At 36.1% G+C, this 23,594-nt stretch overlaps 1 protein-coding gene across 1 annotated transcript; it reads right to left on the reverse strand.

Moving 5' to 3' along the window:
* Positions 1-6,082: 6,082 nt before the first annotated feature.
* On the reverse strand, positions 6,083-7,505 carry LOC149179075 (transcription repressor MYB4-like). The gene is made up of 3 exons (XM_089423771.1): positions 7,248-7,505; positions 6,982-7,111; positions 6,083-6,875 (listed from the first exon to the last, which is right to left on the reverse strand). The coding sequence occupies exons 1-3, from the start codon at positions 7,378-7,380 to the stop codon at positions 6,458-6,460; spliced, it is 681 nt and encodes a 226-aa protein (XP_089279897.1). The 5' UTR covers positions 7,381-7,505; the 3' UTR covers positions 6,083-6,457.
* Between the last annotated feature and the right edge of the window lie 16,089 nt (positions 7,506-23,594).

A 23,594-nucleotide genomic window follows, 5' to 3' on the forward strand; every position in this document is an offset into this window, starting at 1 on the left:
AATAAAATTAAAATCTTTTTATGGTTTTTTAGTTGTACATGATGGAGGGGGTTAGCTAGATTGGTAGTCATTGTGATATGAAGTCTTTGTAAAGTTTTAAGGTTCAAAATTTCGTATGGGTGGTGAGTGGGTGTGCATGGGTTCACCTAGAAGTTATATTTGGAATTGACCCTATGTCACACAAGTATTAGAGCTTGACCTAGTTGTCGATTCCTTTAGATACAAAAAAAAAAAAAAAAATTACATGTCGGAAACTAACTACAAATAATTTATGTATTATTGTTTCTTAACATTTCTTCATTACCTACTAGTCCTCAATATTTATTGATATAATTTCTAGGTTGTGAAACTGCAAGGTGTGTGGAGCACCTAAGACAACATTCTCTCATTCGGCATATACCTTGCCACACTCAAAAGGAGAAGAAATTAAAAAAATAAGATAATTTATAAAGGCCATAAGAACCAAATGCTCATAGCACCACTCCGATTTACCCATGAGTTTTTTTTCCAACACATCTACATCGTTCTATATATTGTGAATATTTCGTTGACATCTTTCCATAAACTACCATTTCTTGATAGATATGGTATTGGATATCAATATGCTTTGTCTTTGCATGAAAGGTCAAGTTCTTAGCCAAACAAATATAACCACTACTATCACAATTGCAATATATCTTTAAGTTAGCTCTACATGTGAACATAATTTCATAAGTCAATTGATCTCCTTCTATGCATGAGTAATTGTGATATACCATACCTTTTCAATGGAAAAAACTAGCCACAGCTTGTCACTTTTTCATCTAACTTGTTGTTCCACCAAGTAGTAAAGAAATATATATATATATATATATATATATATATATATATATATATATATATATATATATTCTTCTTTCTACATCCTTTCCTCAATCATAATCCACATAATATTTTATGTCAACTAAGTTTTGGTTACCTAAAACATAACTATGATAAATGATGGAGTATTCAAAAGTACCTCCCAAATACTTGAAAACCCTCCTCATTATATCTTGATCTTCACATCCAGGATTAGCAATGAATCAACTCAAGCCTCCCACTAATAAGGGAATGCCTAATTTAGTATATACCATAGAATGTATCAAGATATCAATTGCAATATCATAAGGATTAGACATATTCTCTCAAATCCATGGATGTTGTAAGGCACCACTCAACTGAAAGCTTATAGAAATTGAACACTCAATGTTCTAGAATCTTCCATGCCAAAACACTATAGCATAGACTTCACATACTTACTCTAACTCAAATAATGCTTTATATTACATCTATCTCTCCTAGTATGCATTCTTAATATATATTTGCAATTGTCCTTCATGTCAAATTCCATCAATAGATAAGACTTCAAATCATTTCCATTACTTAAAAATAAAATATGATCTACATACAAAGTGATAATGAGGGAATGACCACCATCATATTCATAATATACACAGTGGTCTAATTTGGATCTCACAAATCCCAATCCCAACATAAAAGGAATCAAACTTCTAAATACATAATCCTGGACACTATTTCATACCATATAAAAGTATTTTTTAATTTTGTAGGCGAGTGACTCTTTACGTTTTTCAATGTAATGCTTTGGCTATGTCATATAGATCTCTTCCTTCAAGTATCCATGTAGGAATGTTGTTTTCACATCTATTTACTATATATTTAATTCAAATTCCCTCACTATGTAACATAAATATGATAGGTGATAGCTTAGCAACAAAGTAAAAAACCTCACCACGTTCAATTCCCTTTACCTAGGAATATCCTTATGCAACCAACCTTGCCTTGAACTTTTAAATGCTGCCATATGAACCCACTTTCCTTTTGAACACCCACTTACTTTGATTAAGTTTCTAACCATTAGGAAATGGTACCAAGTCACATGTATCATTCACTCCAATATCAACCATCTACTCATCCATGCCCAATATCCAAGGATGCTTACTATCCCCCTTCATTCTCTCTTTCAATTTTAGACTCATTGGAGTTAGCACACAAAGCTAGTGCATACATGAAATTTGGTGAACTATAATTATACACATATTGTTTCTCTATTTTATAAGAGGGATTCCTTAAGGTTTAAGGTGTATTTTCATCTTCCTCTTCCAAACTCTATGAGCTCCCCCCACATCAAGCACATAGTGAAATTCTTGTTCAACTTTTATTTTAGCATTCTCAATCTTGGGAAGTAGTTAAAAAACTAACTTCTTCCTATCCTCTTCTAGTTGCACCAATGTGTGAGAAGACTTATTTTCTAAAAGTAACATTTCTACTATGTAAAATTTTCCCATCCCTATGATCCCAACTTTTTACACTTTCACACTAGCCCATGGCTAGTGAAGATACGTTTCATTTCCTTTCTACCCAACTTTCATCGCTTCAGCTTAGGTACATGAGTATATGTGTCACAACCAAAAACATGAAGATGCTCAAGTATGATATTCATTATTATCCAGAGCTTCATAGGGGTTTTATCCACAACATCTAATGTGGGAAACCTATTCATCAATTAACATGTAGTATAAATTGTTTCTTTCTAGAAATTCCTCTTTAAACCTACTCCACTAAGCATACTCCTAACTCTCTCCATCAATTTTCTATTCATTCATTTTGAAACTTCATTGTTCCAATGGGAATATGGAGTTGTATTAAGTATTTCAATTCCTATCTCCTACCAAAACATATCAAGTTCTATAGAAAAGAACTCATTATCATTATCAATCCTTAGAAGCATAGTCTTCTTATTGATATGAATCTCCATGGAATTTTTAAACTCCTTAGATTGACTAATGTTTTAAGATATAGTTATAGAAAAATAAACCCATGTATTTCTCCATTAATCATTAAAGAATGACACATGATAAAAATAATTAGAAATCAAAGGAACTTTAATTAACTAGTGTGAATTATGTCCAACATCCCATGACATTTGTGAGAATTAGAATATAATTGAACAAGGTTATATTTTGAAATTTATAATGCTCCCAAAAATGAAATTGAAGACAAAAATTTCACTCATTACATTAATAATATTTTTTGTTCTCAAGGTCCATATCCCCTTCTCACATATACAACCCAACATTCAGTGTCATAGCATTATGCTCTGTATAGGTAACTTGTTTTATAAAGTGAGGGTTTGTTTAGGTAACCAAAAGTCATGTCCATATTTTTAATGTAAATTGTAAATTCCACATCTCTCTTTGTTGTATAACTTGAAGTATTGTTGCACTAAATGTTGCATACATCAAGTTGGAATAGAGTTCCCACATGAACACCAATAGTGAGCTCCATAGCTCCTCAAAAAAAATTTACAACTTTTATTTGATAAAAAAACTTGCACACTAGCATCATTAAGTTTTATTTCTTATGTTAATTTCATGGCAACATTGAAATGTAGATAAATCCACTAATCCCCTTCACTCTATCATCAAGTAATTTAATCAAGAATCTACCATGAAATACTATGTTGAGAGGAGAGTCATCACCAAGGAATACAATTCCACAAACATATTTATCATACACTAAAAACGTGGCTTAATGGGAAGTCATATTCAAGGAAGTTATAGAGTGTCTCAACCATGCACTATAGGCTACATTAGTTGCTAGAGTTATAACACAGTAATATCCTCCATCCTCCCATGAAGGTTTTTCAAACGCATCATCATAATCATTTTCTATTCTCATTTTTCTTCCATGAACTCTTATGAAATAGCTATCATTTTTGTAGTTCTAATGTTTCTCCTTAGATATTCTAGGAGACCTTGGTCTTCCATCGGATTAGCATATACTTTTTCCCTCTTCTTGTCTATCTCCTTCAATTTATTATGAATTTTAAGGTTTAATTGTGTATTTAGCATCTTTCCACCTCAATTTCTTTGAGCATGGACTATTTTTACCTCATTGAGCACCAATGTCTTTATACTCCTTCCAATGGCCATTACGAAGTTGTGTTGTGAATCTAGAAAAGTAAACAAAAGGCTCATAAAATGACCCTCCTCATTCATCCTCACTTCAACTATGATTAAGTACTTTACAATAATAAAAAAAACATTCAAATGCTTAGCTATAAAGTTACCATTGTTCATTGTCAAGGTAAAAAACTTTTTTCAAAAAAAAAATTTAACTAAGGATTTAGCTTTGTCCAAATCCCCCAACTTCTCCTAAAGAGTTGATATGGTTTTCTCTTAAAAAAAAACTCAACAACATTGAATCAAAAAAACAAAACCATGATAATGATTCATGTCTTTCTATCCAAAACCCTGTTGTCTTCATAGCTCAATATTACAATCCATATATCTAGATCTATGAGAAAATCATTCATCATAAGATTCAAAGGGCTAAAAATTAGTTCCATCAAACCTTTTCATGTCTAATAGATGTGTGTACCATTTATCTATAAAAATATTTCATTCTACCCATTTTCCCACTAAAACCAATATTACATTTAAAGAGTCTTATTCGTAAGAACTTAAATATGAGGTGATGAAGTCATGGTAATAAATGAAGGGAGGTAGAGGTGTGGACTTTGCTCCCTACAACAATCAATGACATAAAAATCTGCAAGAAGCTAAATAGACACAATCTTAGTAATGAACAACATAGAAATATGCAACCATTAAACAACATGATTTCCTTGGGGAAACATATTTTAGAAGAAAAATAGAACAATCACTTGCTTAATATATTATTCAAGAAATAACAAATGGCTACAATATATTAGAGAGTGTTGTGCTCTCAACATGGCTATTTGCATAGTAATGATATTTGAGAATATCATAATAGTAAATTAAAAACTTTCTCAAATCCTCCTACTCAATTACTCAATAAATAGGCATTATAGAACCATAAAAAATATATAATTTTCCAATTCCACATATTGTAACTAATAATTAATTAGTAAACTTTCATAACTCAATATATAACTTTTGTTACTACTTAACATTTATTTCATATTATACTAATACTTAACATTTATTAAAATAATTTCTCTATTACACACTTATCTATTAAATAAAAAAACTAGACATAGAGAGTAAATAAGTCTCATTCCAAAATTGCACGGGTCATATAATGTTGTCAAAGAAAACTCTCTCTCTCTTCACTCGCATATAGGAAATGAGCTCTATGACTAATTTTCTCAAAGGATAAGCCCCTATAGAGTTTGTGGGTAAAGACTTGTTATACAAAGCATTCATAACCTTAAAAATCATTGCAAATAAAACCAACATAAATGTAGTAATGTGATCTCTAATTACTCATATTCATATGAAACAATAACAACTAAATAACAACTAAATCTATGAATGTTAGATTTCAAAAATTGATTTAATATGGATAAAGGCTCATGTATACGTACACAGAGATGTCAACATGCTTTAATATGGATAAAGGCTCATGTATACGTACACAGAGATGTCAACATGCTTACTAATTATGATACTTTGTGTTATTAGATTTCTCTTATCCTTCCATTACCTATAAACATTAAAGTTCAGTTTTACTTATACTTTAATATGGATAAAGGCTCATGTATACGTACACAGAGATGTCAACATGCTTACTAATTATGATACTTTGTGTTATTAGATTTCTCTTATCCTTCCATTACCTATAAAGATTTCCTATTTGAAATATCAAAGTTCAGTTTTACTTATATTTTTTAAGGGATGAAAACTGTCGCTAATTAACCATTCATCCTACTAACTATATATATTGCAACTTTACACATTCTTAATCTTATAAATTTCTATTTTATTAAAACTTTCTATGTAGACAAACGTATATAAAAAGTTGGGGATCTTGTATCAAGAAGACCTCAATTCGTTACTGACACAATCGTGAAGACCATCAATGGCATCCCTTGCCCAGAGCCTAGAGTGTTTAAGGCGAAGTCGAGAGTTACTACAGTACAGCCCAAATTATCTGCCACCCGTAGATGCAGTCAAATTAAAAATAATCGATCCCGGTACCGTATGGTCGAAAAGCATTGAAAATAAAAGCTAGAATTTAGATAACAAAATATATACTTTGCCATTAGAGAACATTACATAAAATATATACTTTGCCATTAGAAAACATTACATGTCACATTTTTACATATTGCCAATGCAACTGGTATCCATACAAAGGAAGCCTTGAAGCCATTTTCACACCAAAAGTGTGAGGTGACTGACTAACAAAACTTGTACCTTGTGTAAGTGACTAACAAAGCAAAATGTCACAAAATACATCAATTGGACTGGAGACATTTTACGTTCCTTAAGTAATAGTAAGTGTTGAAAACTAGACTTGCTATGAGCTAAACGGTTTTCATGTATTCGGTATTGCCCCGTAGGGTTTTGGTGAACGGGAAAGGGACATTTATATCATCTCAATGTTGCATTGGAGGGGGAGAGCAGTCTCCATAATGACATAAATATCACTTTCCCTCACTTGGATCGCTTTCGCCTTGCTGGGAATTAACAACGTCCTCCTTGTCTGCTACTCCATGGACTGAGGAGCGAGCTATTGAGAGCTCCAGGTTCAGGTTCAGGTTCGGGTGGGGTTGCTCATTCTGCGCGAGTCCGCTTGCAGCATCTGAAATTTGCTCGGATTTGGTGCTAAGTTCAGACGGGCAACGAAAGAAATCTTGAACAATCCCAATGGAACGTGTTGTTTCAGCCTCTCTAACATTCTGTGGAGGAGAGGGATGATGGTGAGAAGTCTTTTGAAAAGGACGATGGGTTAGGGGGTCTATCCCCATGCTGATAAGTTTTCGCTTCAGATGCGAGTTCCAGTAGTTCTTTATCTCGTTATCTGTTCGTCCTGGCAAACGGCCAGCTATCAAAGACCACCTGCTAGTGAAACCAAAACAAAAAAAGAAACAGTGACTAACTTCAATTCCAATGTCTTCACAATAGCCGAAAGGGACAACACAAAGCAAACAATATTATTCAAAAGTACTTATTTCCAAGGAGGGCGTGCAATTTGAGAATAAGATCATCTTCGTCTTCGGAGAAAAACCCTCGTTTGAGATCAGGGCGAAGATAATTTATCCATCTCAGTCTGCAACTTTTGCCACACCGAAGCAGACCTGGTGAACATAACATCAAACCCACTTCCTTAGCATCTAACCATTACCAACATTGCTAGGGTTGCAAAAGAGATTGAAGCAAACTGTGCAAAAAGAACATAATATAAACAGGTGTGGGGATAGGTTTATGTTAAACCTGCGGCCTTGGGGAGAGAGCGCCAGCAACCCTCTCCATGAACCTTAATATATTGGATAAGCCTGTCATCCTCTTCTTTGGTCCAAGCTCCTTTGTTTCTGTCACCGTTAGAGCAGCAAGGCGCCCTTCCCATGTTTAAATAGTTGTCAGAAAACAAAAATGGAAGATGGAGCGAAGCGATAACAGGATTGCAGAACAAAAGCCTGTTGAAGCAAGTAGAATCTGTGGGTTGGATAAGGTGGAAGAAGACGATGTGCGTACTTATGGGTGGTAGTTAAAACTGTAGATAGGGTTGACTTGAATGGTCGCTCAAACATATGGGAGCATGGGCGATAAGGTGGGTGTTGGTGGGTATATGTACCTTTCAGAGGGTAGACTTGGATTGTATTTACACACCTCACTGCTATTGAAACAAGAGACCCCCAACGCCATCCTAAGATGTCTTTTTTTGAGGTTTGGGGATTCTGGTTTTCCTTCAACTAATCCCTCCATCGTGTGTGCTGGTATGACTCTTTGGTCATAAAGGACATTCTTAGATATGTGTCATCGATGTGGATGTGGTTTTGGCTTCTTTGGTCAGAGAGAGCAGTCCTCAATCCTTGTTATGTGGAAAATGCTCCCGAGTTACGGATTTTGTCCCATCTCGAATTTAGTGACACTAATCAAGCAGAGAATGGTCGGTATGATTAATCACTCACATCCTGCTCTATGGTCGATGGATACATAATCGCCGAGGGTTGAACTTTGTTTTTCACACTTCCCCAAGGTGTTCAGAAAATCCAGAGAGATAGGATCTTCATTGTTTTGGCGTTTCTCATTTTATAATAATAAACCATGATATCTATGTTAAAAAAAATTATATGGGTTTTTAAATAAATATTTTGTTATTCTATTTAGGATATATTATTATTATTATTAAAAATTATCTTTAAAAATAATCATTTTGTATATATTAAAAGATATAAATATAAACTATTATAATTAAAAAAATATTAACATTAAATATTTATTTATTAATAATAAATTATTATTAAATATTTTATATTATTAATTATACCTATTGATCATAATTTAAAAATGAATAATCCGAAATACTCTATATCAATAATCATAAATGGAATACTGAAAAGGTATTGGTCCGACACCCTATATCGATAATCAATAATGAAAAGACATCAGTGGTGTAATTACCCTGTCTAAGAACAGGTGATGATGGTTATTGAAGTGTCACGTTCATGTTCAATTTTGTTAAAGGTTTCACCATCTTAAAAATATTACAGTGGTAAATTATAAAAATATATATACTTTTTAACAATTCAATTAGCTTGGTATATTTTATGTTTTCATGGAATAATATTTTAAATTTTTTATATTATTTAAAATAATATATATATATATATATATATATATATATAATAATTCTATATATATATATATATTCTTATGCTTACACTTTTCTCTACCTTAAAAAGAAATTAAACTCAAATCACTTTATATATTCTTATGCTTACACTTTTCTCTACCTTGAAAACAACCAAAAAGAAATTAAACTCAAATCACTTTATATATTCTTATGCTTACACTTTTCTCTACCTTGAAAACAACCAAAAAGAAATTAAACTCAAATCACTTTCACATTAAATTGAACTTGTCTACGTTTAAGGTATTGTAGTCGCATATTATCATACTTACTTTTTTTCTTGATTTGAAAACCTATAAAATAAAAGCTCATCAAACTCAAGTCATTCTTACGCGAGATTGAACTTCCTCTTCCACCCGAACTTTAAAGAAAAAGCTATCTTCATGTTTATAAGTTAATTAGAATATATCTCTCAACATCTATATCTATAAATACATTGAAATTTACATTTATAGATCTATTGAATATAAATATTTTACAAGAACTAATAATATTTAGATGATCAAAAATAGAATAGTAACATAAGTATAAAGTGTTATGAGGAGAAAATATATATATAAATCTAATTAAATATTTTTTTATTTTATAGAAAAGAAATTATTTTTTTCTTAACATGAGGGTGAGAATGAAAGTCAATACAACAATATTCATAGGCAAGAAGTCATTACAACAATATTTCTCATCATCGTATCTTCGAGAGACTTAATCCATTCCATCAATTTAGCTCTATTTATATCATAATTTCCCTTGTTTTCTCCGATGATCCACGTCTTCCTCCTTGCTCCGCTTTGGATTCCTCATTTTATTAAGGGTGTCGGATGCTCCTGCATCAAAATCCCGAGGCACAAAAATTTATGACCTCCTGGTCATATGCTTCTCCTTATCCTTAGCAATTCTACCCACTTGTCAGTGGAACTTCCTTCATTATCTTCTGTGAGCTGCAACCAACCTTTGCAGTAACAATCTTCCTTTGGTACACGATATCTCACCAAGATTTCTCCTGAGCTTAGTCTTTTGGCATCCTTTTGGTTCTCTCTGCTTTGGAACCACTTGAGCACTCCTTGCTCTAGGTTGTTGCAAGTCTTCTCACCTTCCGCTGCCACTATCTGCACAACAGTAAAGACCATAACTCTCCACTCTTCAACACAATTGTACCTCTTCTCCTTCTGCTTGCAAACTCTTGCTCCTTCATGCAGGAAATCTTCTTCCCTTTCCCTCTCTGATACCAAATGACGCAAGTATCTTTTGGGGTATACCAATTTCCCCTTTCATTTAGAAAATTTGATCCTAAGGCCGATGTGTTATCGGCCCACGAACCCTATCGGAAGCGTTTATCTCTTTAAACTCTAAGACCATTCAACTATCTGGATACACAGGAAACACACGGAAAACACACAATCGAAAGCATGGCCGGACTTCAAATATTTTACACCCACGTTCATAATTATCGACGAGTCCACTCTCCTTCGCTTTTCAGTGGCGCTACTCCTCCAAACTCTGATCTTTGATAGGTGCGATCTTCCACCATCGATTAACACACGACAGATCCCACGGTTCACAGGAATTTCAAAGGCACAACTTACACAGGGATTAACCGCCCGATAAAGCAGCTTTTCCTCTAACAAAAGCCCTAAAGCTCGCTATATGCATACATATGTGAAAAATTCCATTTAATTAAGTCTTGAGAGACTTAATCCATTCCATTAGTTTAGCTCTATTTATAATAGAATTTCCCTGGTTTTCTCTGATGGTCCATGTTGTCGTCCTTGCTTCGCTTTAGATTCCTCGTTTGATTAAGGGTGCCAGATGCTCCTGCATCACTTCCTAATACATTTTCCCAACTAGTTAGTAGTGATAGGATGTAACTTAATATTTTTCTTGGTTCCTTGTATTTCCTTCCTCTGTCCTGATTTTGTGTGATAACTCACCAATTTTTCCTTATAGTCGACTGGGGACCACCGCCCTTCCAACAAATCCATTCCTATTAGTACGTCATATGAACCCAAAGGAAGTATATTAAGGTCGACATGGATTGGTGGTCCTGCAACTATTATAGGATAGTGCTTTGTTTTCACAGATACCCTTCTTTTTGTCCCTGTGGATAGTTGAAGTAACCAAGGCTTCTTAAATTTGTTCCTTTGCAGCTGACATTTCTCTACCACTTTAGGACTAATATAACTTAGGCTAGCACCTGGGTCAAACAAATTAGAAATAGGTTGATCAGCAATCATACCTTGACACTCAATCATATTGGGTTGGAATTCTTCTTGATAGTCGTCCAGAGCACCGTTAATTCTGGGCATAATCTTGGCTACATCTCAAACGGTGGAGGCTTCTTGCATATTTGAAAAATGGTCTGTTCTGGCCCTGTGTGAGTAGTTTTTGTAGTAATGACATTCTCCACATCCCCAGCATTGCAGAGGTTTTTTTGGATGCTAATCATTGACAGGTTTATTAACTCCCTCTGACTGTCTATTTTCGGTGTAGACTAGAACCTTTGGTTGGTTTCTTGAAAATTTACTGAAGGATATTTGTGGTGTATTCCTTCCATTAGAGATGTTTGCCTATCTGTTTCGAGGTAAACTTATCCCTTTCATGCCTATTTCTCCTTTGTACCCTTCATGTTTCTGTCTCATTTGCTGATAATAGATACGGGCCTTTCACACTGCATCATCCATTGTTCTAGGATAATCAAATTCTATATTTTCCTTCATGAAGTTGGGCAGATTGCTAATAAATCGTTGAATCTTTTCCTTCTTTTCTTTTATATACGGGACACATCATAATAGGGAGGTAAACTGTTTCACATATTCATCCATGGTCAAGGTTCCCAACCTTAAACCATGGAACTCTTTTTCCTTTTCATCATAATACCACTCAGTTAGATATTTATCCTTGAAATCCTTCTGAAACTCTTGCTACGTAACATGTCCCTCATCAATTTTTCTCACAGTTTTTATTTCTTCCCACCAAAGGGTGGCCTTACCCTTAGTTGGTAAACTACATGCCCTGCTTTAAGTTTATCAGTGTAGTCATAAATATTAATATACTTGCCCATGTCAATTAACCATGCTTCAACTACTTCTTCAGATTCTCCCTTAAAGAGTGACAGTTTATCTTTTAAAAAAAAGCTTGCAATTCCATCTTCTGTCTCTTTGTCTTATGTCAGTCGAAGACATTATTCGAACACCCATCTTCATCTTCTTTGTGCCCTTCAGATGACTCTACATTATCTTCGCCATGATGGCCGTTTGGAGTCTTTTTCCCTATCCTCTACATTGGGATCCGGTCCCCATTGATTTTGTCGGTCGGATAGACTTTTAAGGATTCTTTCTTGTTCCCTCCTTATTCGTTCGTTGTCCATTCTCAATTTGGTCATCTCTGCATGTAATTATTGGATTGTCTCAAGTAGAGAAGTATTGGCTTGGCGAGATTCCTCTCTCAGCTGTATCCATATCTTCGGGTTGGCCTCTACATAAGTTGCTTCTGGCTGGTTTGGTGGGTTGGGTCTCCTCTACATTTTTGGCTCTTGGTACCGATTCTTGTCTCTGCTTTCACATTCACACTCATTCAGTTACTTATTACTGATATATATATATATATATATATATATATATATATATATATATATATCTTTTTTCTTAACTGTATTTATATATATTTATCCCAAAAGTTTGAGTGTGCGAACCATTCTCTGATACCACTTGTAACAACCTAACACATAAAATAAAAAATCATTTATTATAGCCCTTTAACCTTAATGCAAAAAAGACACCGACTTAACTACTCAGGAATAACATGGTTAATTAATATGGTAATATGATGGTTAAAGAGTTCATTATGGTGTCGTTCTTCGTATCCATAAGTTACCTTTGCCTTGGATAACTCTCTGTTGGAATGCACCATTCATATATCTAAACCTTTAATACTGGAGAGAAGGCTGGAGCATGAGCTAACAACTATAGCTCGGGAATTTATTGACTACTAAACGCTCTGGTTAACTTGACAGAATGATCAAGAGCCTTGAGTCACCTGGCAGTACTTCTGCCACATGATTAAAGCATAGCGATATGATAGTTCTCCTACTCAAATACTATTCGCAAGGTTGCTTTTTGATCTTTCAATGTACATGGTCTTCATTTGATGCTTCACAAAACTTAGAGGTTTGCCTTTGCATCCCCAAACAAGGGTTTGAAGTGAAACTCTGGCGTTGACCCACTCCTTATCTCTTGGCATGGTCTCGCAAGGGCACAGGTAACAAAACGTGATAAAATTCCTTTCAGTGACTCCCTTGAATTGTTTCCATCCCACTTTTTGTTTTTTTTTTAGGCAATTCCTTATACATCTCTCATTTTCGGTAACAGATAGATCGTGGGCCTGCTGGAATGCACACCCCGAAGGTATGAGACTGGAGAATCCGCTCCTTCTTAAAGCTACTATCCCAAAGCAACTACTCGAAGGGTTTTTAACTCGGTTTTTGACTGTCATGGACCACTTAACAAATATTACAAGGTTTCCATGTTTCCGCAACTTCTTTCCACCTGGAGATTCTTTATCACAGGTAATATTGGGGCCCTTAAGTAATTCATAATGAAATCATTCATTTTTTAACGTCACCTACAATCTTTTAAAAGCCAACATCTATGCATTGCACATAGGGTCTCGGCAATCGCTTCCCTGAAAGGATTTGGAGTATAAGGGGTCTTCCTTACATGGGTTGTTATCCTCTGGTTTCAGGTTGGTTTCTAATATCAAGTCTTCTGGTGAAATTAATGCATTCTAATTCTGCTTATCTGAGAGGGGTTTTTGTCTTGTGATTTTTAGCTTGTTTTCTCTGGTGGATGCATGGCCATAGGCTTCAACTTAGACCAAAGTTAATCCATCAAGGCCATGATGGGTCAGGGTTTTATTTCTTGTTTTATTATTCTGAAAGTGAATGGTTCTGTGAACTGATAAGACATGAACTATTAAGGTTTATCTCTATTTTACAATTTCCATGTTGTAACTTAACTATTTAGCCTTTTTTGGAATTCTGTTAATAGTTCTGAGTTTTCAATGTTAAAGGACATAATCTAGGGCAGTTGGCTCTCAGTTTTTCCCTCGAAAACCAACTGACGACCACGAGAGCATCTACGATTCGACTATCATGTTATTCAAGTAATGTTACGGTTCTAGCCTAAACTGGATATGTGATGATTTACTTTATCGGTTTCATATTGATGGGTTGCCTGCATAGTTGCATTTATCAGTCGGTATGATTGACATTTAAACATTTTATATTTCAATATCAATGTTGGTGACTTATTCTAATGCATGCATTGTATATCTATAATGTTGTTCATGTTTTAAACTATAAAGATGCTACTGGATAGATTTCCTACTCGGAACAATAGGTTGTATCTCACTCTATTAATCCATAGGTATAGGATTCATATGAAATTCAAAGGAATGTGAAAGTTGTATCCTATACATTGCCATAATTCAATGACACATGTATATAAATAAGAAAAACAATATCTATCTAACATTATTTTGCAGTTCACTTATTCATGTATTCATTCTTGAATGTTAATCCTTTCAATCAATATTTAAGAGGCATGGCATTGGTTACTTATATTTCCTTGCCTATTTTTAATAATGTAAGTCAGTCAATATTTAGTAAGCACACTATTATTTACTTCTCTTTGATTTGCCTATTTATTATCACGTAAGTCCTTCCTGTTCTTGGAAGATCTCTCCTCTCAACCTCAGATCTAGAAATTAGGTCTAGAATCCCCCCTTTGAGCCCTTCCTACTTCTCACAAACAATAATTCTATTACAGTCAGGTATCTTGGACCTCGGGACGTAGTCCAACCTCAAATCCCATACCATCTGATCATCGTCAATAGTTTTTTCCCAATGTTTATTTTGTCCAGATCAAGGAAACTCTGGGTAACATTTTCTTGCTCTCCCCTATTCTACTCTCTCCCCAACCACTTTTGGGTTTTTTCTAGGAAACAGATGAGAAAAAAAACCGTTTTTATAACTGTCTCGAGAGGTAATTAATTGTTTCTATTAGTTCTTTTGAAAAACTGTTTAAATTTTTAATTAATAAATAACAAAATAAGTTTTGGATTCTCAGTTCTAATTATTTAACAATCTATGTTAAACAAGGTAAAAGATTGAGGTAATAAGTAAAACTTAGTAACAAGGTAAATGTTTGTGCAACATAGGGTGTTACACCAAGTAACAAAAATAGAAATTTTATCCAAAAATTAAAGAATGGATATTCGAAAAGGAAAATGGTAAATATTCCTCCATACAAAACACATTAGATTTTGAGAAAGTTACAATAAGACTTATAATTTAATATATATATATATATATATATATATATATATATATATATATATATATATATATAGATATATATAGATATATAACATTCAAAGATTAAATCCATTGTTATATTTCTATTTTAGTAGGATAATAACCATCTCACTCTTTTATTCTATTGTTATAATCTTATTTGAATAGAAATAATAATCCTTTTATTCTTTTATTTTTTCCAAAGTAACTTGTATTGAATTTCATATTAAAAAGGAAAAAGTAGAAGTTTAGTATAGAAGAATTGTTTTTATGGCAACTTTTACTTACTATTCTAAATAGATGTGAGTTATATACTCAACAAAAAAGTCTTATAAACATTTTAAATCTACATTGCATCGGAATTCAAAAAAGTGACATGGTTATTTGTGAGAGCATTCTCCTAGTCTGCTAACCTTTCTATGTAGTCGTATTTGAGTCTTCAACCTAATGTTCTAGTCTCCTTAGTGCACCTAGGCTTCTTCTTCTTAGGGTTTCAATTGGTACCAACAGCTTCCACACTAAACACGTCCCCAGTATTGACATTCTCCTCAAGCTCAGATACGATGATGTCTAGATCTAAATGTTTGGTGCAGTTTTTGATCTGAATTATTCCATATTCCCATGAATTAATCCGTGCTTAGTGTTCATGGGATGTTATACGGAATTTATACCTACGGATAAGTACATCTTCCCTAAGTGGGTAGTTACTCTTAGAACAACAGAAGGAAAGTTGTTTAACCTTTTCCTACAATAGATAGATAAGATAAAGGAACCTACTTGTGATCCTTCGCTTCCTTTGACCTCCTTTGAATTGCTCCCGTCACTCCTGCTCAAACTGAATCTGCTCAATTGATACCTGCCAATTATAAATAGAATACGACAACAATCAAAGCATATGATCTATATAGTATAAACAAATGGAATCGACAACATATCAACATACATTCATCATAGATATAGAAAAGAATATGGGAAAAGGAACAAACAACTTTATTAATTGTAGAAGGAGAAGTTACACCCAATGCAGTTCGATCCCATGTCACTCATCTAGCTTAGTTGAAACCCTCATCACACCAATGGCACATCAATCCAGTAGCATAACATTACTTGACAATGATTTCAAGTCTCAAACCAACAGTATTTCACTATAATATTCAAATTCCAACCCCTTGATCACTATGATGAGTGGTCAATTTATAGGGAAATGCAAGTCGGTTTGTCATAAATTGGGAATTGAATGGTTTTCCATAATTGGAGTTAGCTTCCATGGAGAAAGGGATTAGAGGATAGAGGGTTAATTGATCCTTAGCCTATCCAAAGTCTAGCTCATAGCATGGGATAAGAGCTAGGCATCCTTCTAGAATGATATAGAATCAAGGAATATTCCCAAAATCCTATGTCAATTTTGCTCATTCTCGTCAAGTGCATGTCAAAATGCACCTAAGTTCACTGCAGTGCAGGTCTAAATGGGCGTACCTGCTATGCATCACAGTTTCCCCTAACCAAGGCTGCACTGGTGTCACAAGGAGGCATTTCAATAGTGTTTCAAGCTAGGAAACTTTCATGGCTGAAAGCATTCAATTTGATGAGCTGTCCAAGGCATGTAGCAACTGAATTAGAGTTTGACGAGTCCTATTTGTATTGATCTGATCATTGGGAATGATGTGCCAAAATAGACCTGTAATAGCTACCCCCTAAAGAATGAAGTTGAAAATGACAATTTTGAGTGATATGCTTTATGATGTGATGAGGAGGATTTGAAGGGGATGGTGACCTACAACAATTACAATACATAATATCATGATATATTTGAATTTTTCATGAATTTCTGAGGGAAGGCATACCCATACTCAACATATAAACTTTTCATTACATATACATAAATCAGATACTCGTCTACAAATATAGACCCATGATAGGATGACCATCTGTGTAAAGGCATCGTACAAATGATTTAGTACTCTCCCGAAATCACAACTCGGATGGATGAAAATAGATCTGAGGTCTTCTATCTTGTCCAACCATTTGCTCAAGTACGAGTCTAACGATGTGAAAATGTCATCTGAAGTCGAACATGGGAAGACATTGTCTAATTACCAGCCAATGATGTAAGCTTTTAACAGATGCGAGAGAAATCACCAATAATGATAATGATTCTCAAGGTACTACAGTACATTCTGCATGGTGTCAATAGATGTTTTGATGTCGAACACCATACAAAGTCTTTCGATCGAAGGCCTGTGATGTCAACCTGTCGCCAGAAGTGAGAAACTTGCCATTGATGTACGCAAGCCTCAAGGTACTGGAAGGGTGTTTCTAAGTCAACTTCTTGGATAACATGTTGATGTCGACAAGAAGTGATGCATCGCAGGAGGGCCTTGATGTATCCCCCATCAACGACATGAAACAAGTTTAATGATTTTGAAGACAAAATGTGACTAATGACACAATGTTTGGGAATGGCGGTCATGAAAATGAAGGTTTATGAGTATTGAAAAGGATGAAGTTTACTGAGTGACTTCTCTTGAACATGTCGGCAACAATGAATGAATTGGCAACATTGACCCAAAACCAAAGTGATGGATGGTGTGATAGACCATAGGTATGATAACCATCAAGCAGATAACCGAACCCAAATAGTCACATAGATGAAGTAGAAGTGTCATGTTCAAGAGCGACTTGCTATCATAAAGTGATTTATCACTTTTCCCACTTTCCCTAGTCATTGCTAACTAGTACCTCTTTATTTTTTATCAAGCTTAAGGAGGATAACATATGCTTGTAGTATAATTCCACCCTTCAGGTGAATCCATCGCTATGTGATGTTTTAACGAGCCAAGCGAAGGTGAAACTCGATCTTGTCATGATGGACATGTTTGTCGCTATTTGATGTTTTAACGAGTTTAACGATAATTAGAACTCGGTCCTTTTCATGTTTAGATAGTTTTAAAAGGGACAACAAGAAAACTCCACAACTCCTTTTTCATAAATTTGTCTCTCAAGTCCGAAAAAGTGTAAAATAATACAACAGAGAACATATTGACCATGTTCGATCAATGTATTCCTTTTTCGTAAGTAATCTATCTCAGTCTGGAAAAGGGTTAAACTTGTACTGAGTAGATGTTGTTTCCAATTTGTTTATGAGTTGAAAAGACAAGCTCTCGACAATATTTTCATATTTCGAGAGTCTAAAAACACCTTAAAGAGGACTCCTGTTAGAGGAACGAGTGGTGTTGAGGACAGCAACTCGTTTTCGTGATGTTGGAACTTCTCAGAACATGTTGATTTATGTGAAGAGGTTGGATAATAAGACCACTCATTGTAACTATTCCTCAAAAAGGATAAAACAACCAAGTGAAAGTCTATGATCAGTCAAGAATATAGTGACGATGGAAGGAGAAAAATCAAGGCTCATCTGACAAAAGAGGCTCATAAAATGGCAATAACGAGGGTTAAAATGGAGATGGGTTCATTTTTACACAATCTTGAAACGAAAAACTATGCTTAGATTCAGTTCCATTTTTACACAAGCTTGAAACAAAAAACTATGCTTGAGATTGGTTTACATGCCCCCAGCATGTTGACTCGATTATTGGTGCATTCCCCTTAAGCTACATTGCATTCACCTAAGTAGACTACTCGTGGCTATCAGGTCGATGGAATGAATATTCATTTACAAGATCAAGTGAAATACTTGACTGGGATTTTATGAGATCTAATCAAAGACTCGAATTGGAACTCTGCTCCATGGGACCTTGTTTCATTTTTTAATGAGCTTTTCACAAGAGAAGGAACTCTACTTAGATTCCTTGTTTCATTTTTTAACAATCTTGACAAGACAAGGAACTATGCTATGGGACCTGGAGGACACTTGCTGAGGGGTACACTGCTTAAGATTGATCCAGGATCAAAGATAAAAGAGTAACCAAGTCTGTATTAATGCATGAAATAAACTTACAGCAAAGCAAGTCTTAACAGGACATAAAGATCATAGTCTTGATCTGTTAAAAAGGAATTACAACAGAAAACCCCCCTATAGCCAACAATGCTATCTCTTATATAAGGATGATGATGGAGATATCTAGATACAGAAAATAGATAAAATAGCGATCCCTCAGGGGATTCGCAAAATCATTAACCCTGAGTCACTTTTTTCCTTTTCTGCTCCGAGCTGGTATCTCTGCTTCTTTTTCTGGGTTGGTCCGTTTTGATCTGGTCTGTTTGCAGTTTCCCGTCAAAGGGACAGCAATTAGCTCCTCTTCGTCTTTCCCTTTGAGATGGCTAATTTCTTCTTTTCCTCCTTCCTGCACGTAGGAACGACAATTATCAGTTTTTCCTATTATCCTCACGTGTTTCGTTATTATCTAAGTTTAAAATGCAGAAAGGTTTATATATCCTAATGAAAAAGATACTAAAATAACCATCAAAACATACCTTGTTTGAGACTCTACACACCCCCCAGCTTACCCTTTTTCATGACCTCATGAAAACATTGTAGTTGATATGCAATGCAGTGAGTGAGTAAGTTGGAGATGGAATCTCATGTGAGGGTCTACAGCCGTGATGCGAAACTAAATAATCAAAGAAGTGGCCTGTCTGACCCTCAGGCATCTCATATAGGGCTTGGTACCCGGGTGGTGGATGCCAAATGATTGGACTCCGGAACCTATATCCTAACCAGGATGGCCCTGCTCTCAAAACAATTTCGCCATAGAGGGGAAAACGGCTAGCAGCAAGTCTAAAGTTCTCGTATTTAAACGGTTCTCTGAACTGAATATTCGGATTAGATACTTGATATCGAAATTTAGCTGCATCAATGGCAGGGTCCTTAATAGAGGAAAAGTATTCAAGTCCTTGCCGAATGATTGCATCATGCATGGGTCCTAGTGCTTCAATCACTCCTGGAGCCCTCATAAGATTTCTATGACTCCTCCATAACTGCGCTGGATCCCTAGGCTCAGCTCTTACCCAAAGATCTAATCCTTTCTCTTGTTTTTGAAAGGCATTATAAGCTTTGAGCCATTTAATTTGATTAACTGCAAATGAGATAAATGCTTGCAATTGAATGTCCCCAACAAAAGGGCCTGGGTTCAATTCAGTCTCTTGTTCTAGGATAAGGTTATGCAAGTAAAATTCACATAATAATCTCTGCACTTTCACCCCGTAATGTTTACAGCAGTTTATGAAATCATCCATAGTGTTAATTTGTATAGGAGCGCCTGCTTTGACAGCCTTTATTTTCAATTGTAAATACCTCTCCATTAAAAATAGGGCATAATTTTTGGGAGGGGCTCTACATGCTAGAACGTCATTATATAAAGAACACAAGGTATCCATTTGTTTGATAACTACATCTAATCTACGGGTTACCTTGGCAACTTTCTCTTGTTCCCTTCGCCATCCTTCGAAAGCTTGGCTTTCAGATAAGTTGACGTTCCTTAGCTACTGCTGTAATTCTTCATATTTTTCTCGGGGGACCATTTTCTCCCTGAGCTTTTCTGCTTCTTGCTGGGCCTGCTTCAAATGTTTGTCTTGTTTTCCGGTCCTTCTTCCATGCATCCGTGGAGGCCGGGAGCTTTACTTATCCTTTCTTATTACGCTGCTTCAAGTTGAGAACCCTTATTACTCCCAATGGTGGTGCCTCCGTCTGAACCATCTTATCATCCTTTTCAATTTTAACACGAACTCCAGCCCACTGTTGTTCCTTTTCAAATGGAACAACAGTTTGTTTTTCAGTTTCATTTGGAACAGTAGTTTGGCTTCTGTCAGGGTCTTGAGCAGTGGGACGGCTTCTGGTCCTCCGCCTCCTGCCCTTAAGGGGCCTTACTAGTGTGGTCAGACCTTTTCTTCTTGAAGTCCCCTTCACCCTTTGCCTTGCTTTTAGAATCCTAGTCTGCTGGTAAAGCTGGGCTATTATGTTCAACAATGTCCGCTTTTCCCTTCATAATTCCCTTATTTCCATCATCTCTTCTGAAGGAACACCAGGTTGTTCACTGCGGTTTGGATTGTGGCTGGCTTCCTGATTTTCTTCCTGAGGTAACTGTTCTGGGGTAAGAACCGTACTTGGCTCCGTTATTTCTTGGGTTGATTCCTCTTCTGCCCTTATTTCCTCCGGGCTTTCTTCTGGTGGCTTCTGACTAGGAACGAACTGTTCCTGCTCAGCATTTTCTAATATCTTCTCATTATGAATGGGCGAGTTTTCTATTTCTGCCTCTTCTTCATGCAATTCCTCAGGTGCATCTTTCTCCTGGGTTTTCTCTTCGGCATGGAGGTTTGATGGACTCAGGGGTTGGCCATATTCGCCCATATTGGCCAGAATGTCGGCCAATTCATCTTCCCTTAACGGGTCTTGTAATGGGCTCCCCTCCTGCTATTCCATTCCTTCCTCCTGCTCGAACTGCTCAACTTCTTTCTTTTCATCTCCTTTTTCTTCAATCTGCTCATCTTGTTCTTCTTCTCTCCCTGCAGATTGCTCTGGATCCTCCTTTCCTTCTTCTGTTTCTGCCTCTGCAGACTGCTCTTCTCCCTCGACGTCTTCTTCTTCTGTTTCTGTTTCTGCAGACTGTTCTTCTTCCTCGGTGTCTTCTTCTTCTGTTTCTGTCTCTGCAGACTGCTCTGTTTCCTCGCTGCTTTCTTCTTCTGCTTCTATTTCTGCAGACTGCTCATCTTCGATTTCTATTGCCTTGCTCGTGCTTACCTGGGGATTCTCTAGCCCTCCTTGTAGCCCTGCGAGCCTTGTTGACTTTCTACGTTTTTGGGGCTGTTCGGGTGTACTAGCATCATGTTTCCGCTTTTCGGGTCATTTTTCAGATTGTTTTTCAGGTTTCACTTCTGTGCAAGTGTCCTGTTTTCGTTTCTCTGAACGTTGGGGTGTGTTATCAGCTCACTTTCATTTTTTCGGGCATCCAGATGTGGCCGTCCCTTTATTGATAATAGCAATTAGTTCCTCCCAGCTGCTCTGCTGCTGGGTGAGACTGTAATTTACTATCAATCGAATTAATCCGTGGTGGCTAATAACTGATTCTACGTGTTGTGCCTTCTTCATACTTCGTGCGGCATCATGCAATAGAGAATTCAACAATGCAGGCAAATTCACAGAACATTTTTTTTTTAAGACAACTAGGAGTTTAAGATGTCGTGGTCTTACCACGTCTTTTCTGCCTTTGCAAGTGATGTAACTTTGGATGATTTTTTCCAATTTCGCCCATGGCTCTCCTAGCGTTGCTGGTAGCACCCCCTTTCCTCGGATTGTCAACTTCTGGCCCTCGTCCTGAAAGATTTCCAAAATCTTCTGCAGCCTTTCCTTCTTTATTGTCCATACTGGTCCCGTGGCCGGTAGTCCCGTGACTCTTGCTATTATGTCGTTGGTGACTTCTATTCGCCTTCCTCTTACTGTGGAGTATTCTTCCTGTAAGTTCTGTAAAAATTCTCTTGCTATTGTTTCATTAGACTCCTTCAGGCGGTTGAAATAGTTCAACCATCTTGCTCTTTTCAGGATTCTTCGGGCTGCAACCGAAACAGTTAATGTTTGCGGTTCTCGGCGGACTGACCTTCCTCCCATAGTTTCACTGTCAATTTTCAAAGGAACAGCAGCTGTTTGTTGAAGCGTAGAGAAGCTGGTAGCATATTCCTCGTTCAAATTTAAATGCAACAGCGTATGCAATGGAAATAGCTTCGAACGTCAGCTCATGCAGAAGAAAACAAAAATAGCAAAAGATCATACCGTTGAGCCGTGCCGTGCTTGAGTACAAAATCTTTCAAATAACAGACTGACACGTACTCTGGGGAATGATGAGGTTACCTCCCCCCCTGTAATGTGATAGGCTGTCCCAGCAGTCAAATAAAGGAGCAGCGTGTGTTCTGCCACGAGGTCTTTATGGAACAGCTTATGGATATATGACATGTTCGCCAAAAACAGCCTAATACTGAAATCGATGTAAAAAGTTAGATCGCTTTTAATATTATGGGGTTGTGGTGATTTGATGGAAGTTCGGGGATAAGACATTTGCCATAAATAGAAGGTCTCATGTGGTCACTGTCAGTAGCTTCGTAATGATTGGGGATGATATATAGTCATGCACTATATGGTTGGGTAATATTATATAATTTAATTATCACGGCATAAGAAGCAAAATGATGTAATCTTCTTACCTATTGGTGTAAACATACGACTTCAATACCATTAATAGTGCTCTGCTGCCGAAAAGTGTCCATAACCTTGGCATAGTTGTTTGTTTCACCCCTGGAACCATAGTCCTTTGTGTATGCAAGGAAGCGTTTGTGTAATGTCAAAATGTAGGCCACTATGCTGGCTTGGTGACGAGTTAGTCATAATGCCATTCACGAGGAAGGAGCGAATAGTGGGCAGGCCGGCTCGTGGTGAGACCTCCTGTTCCAAGGGTTATTTGTTTGGTGTACCTTTTGGACCATTTCCCAGGTGTGGTGGCCCTAATGGGAATGCCACTTCGCTTCCATCCTGATGATCATGGTAGGCCAGCTCGTAATGAGACTTCCTATCCTGCAATTTGACAGTTTTTAGAAACTCTGTTTTGCTTCTTTTTAATAGAGAGTCTTTCCT

This window comes from Pinus tabuliformis, chromosome 4_1, assembly GCF_031772625.1.
Source record: "Pinus tabuliformis cultivar Carrire ecotype Pingquan chromosome 4_1, CPIR1, whole genome shotgun sequence".
Classification (NCBI taxonomy): domain Eukaryota; kingdom Viridiplantae; phylum Streptophyta; class Pinopsida; order Pinales; family Pinaceae; genus Pinus; species Pinus tabuliformis.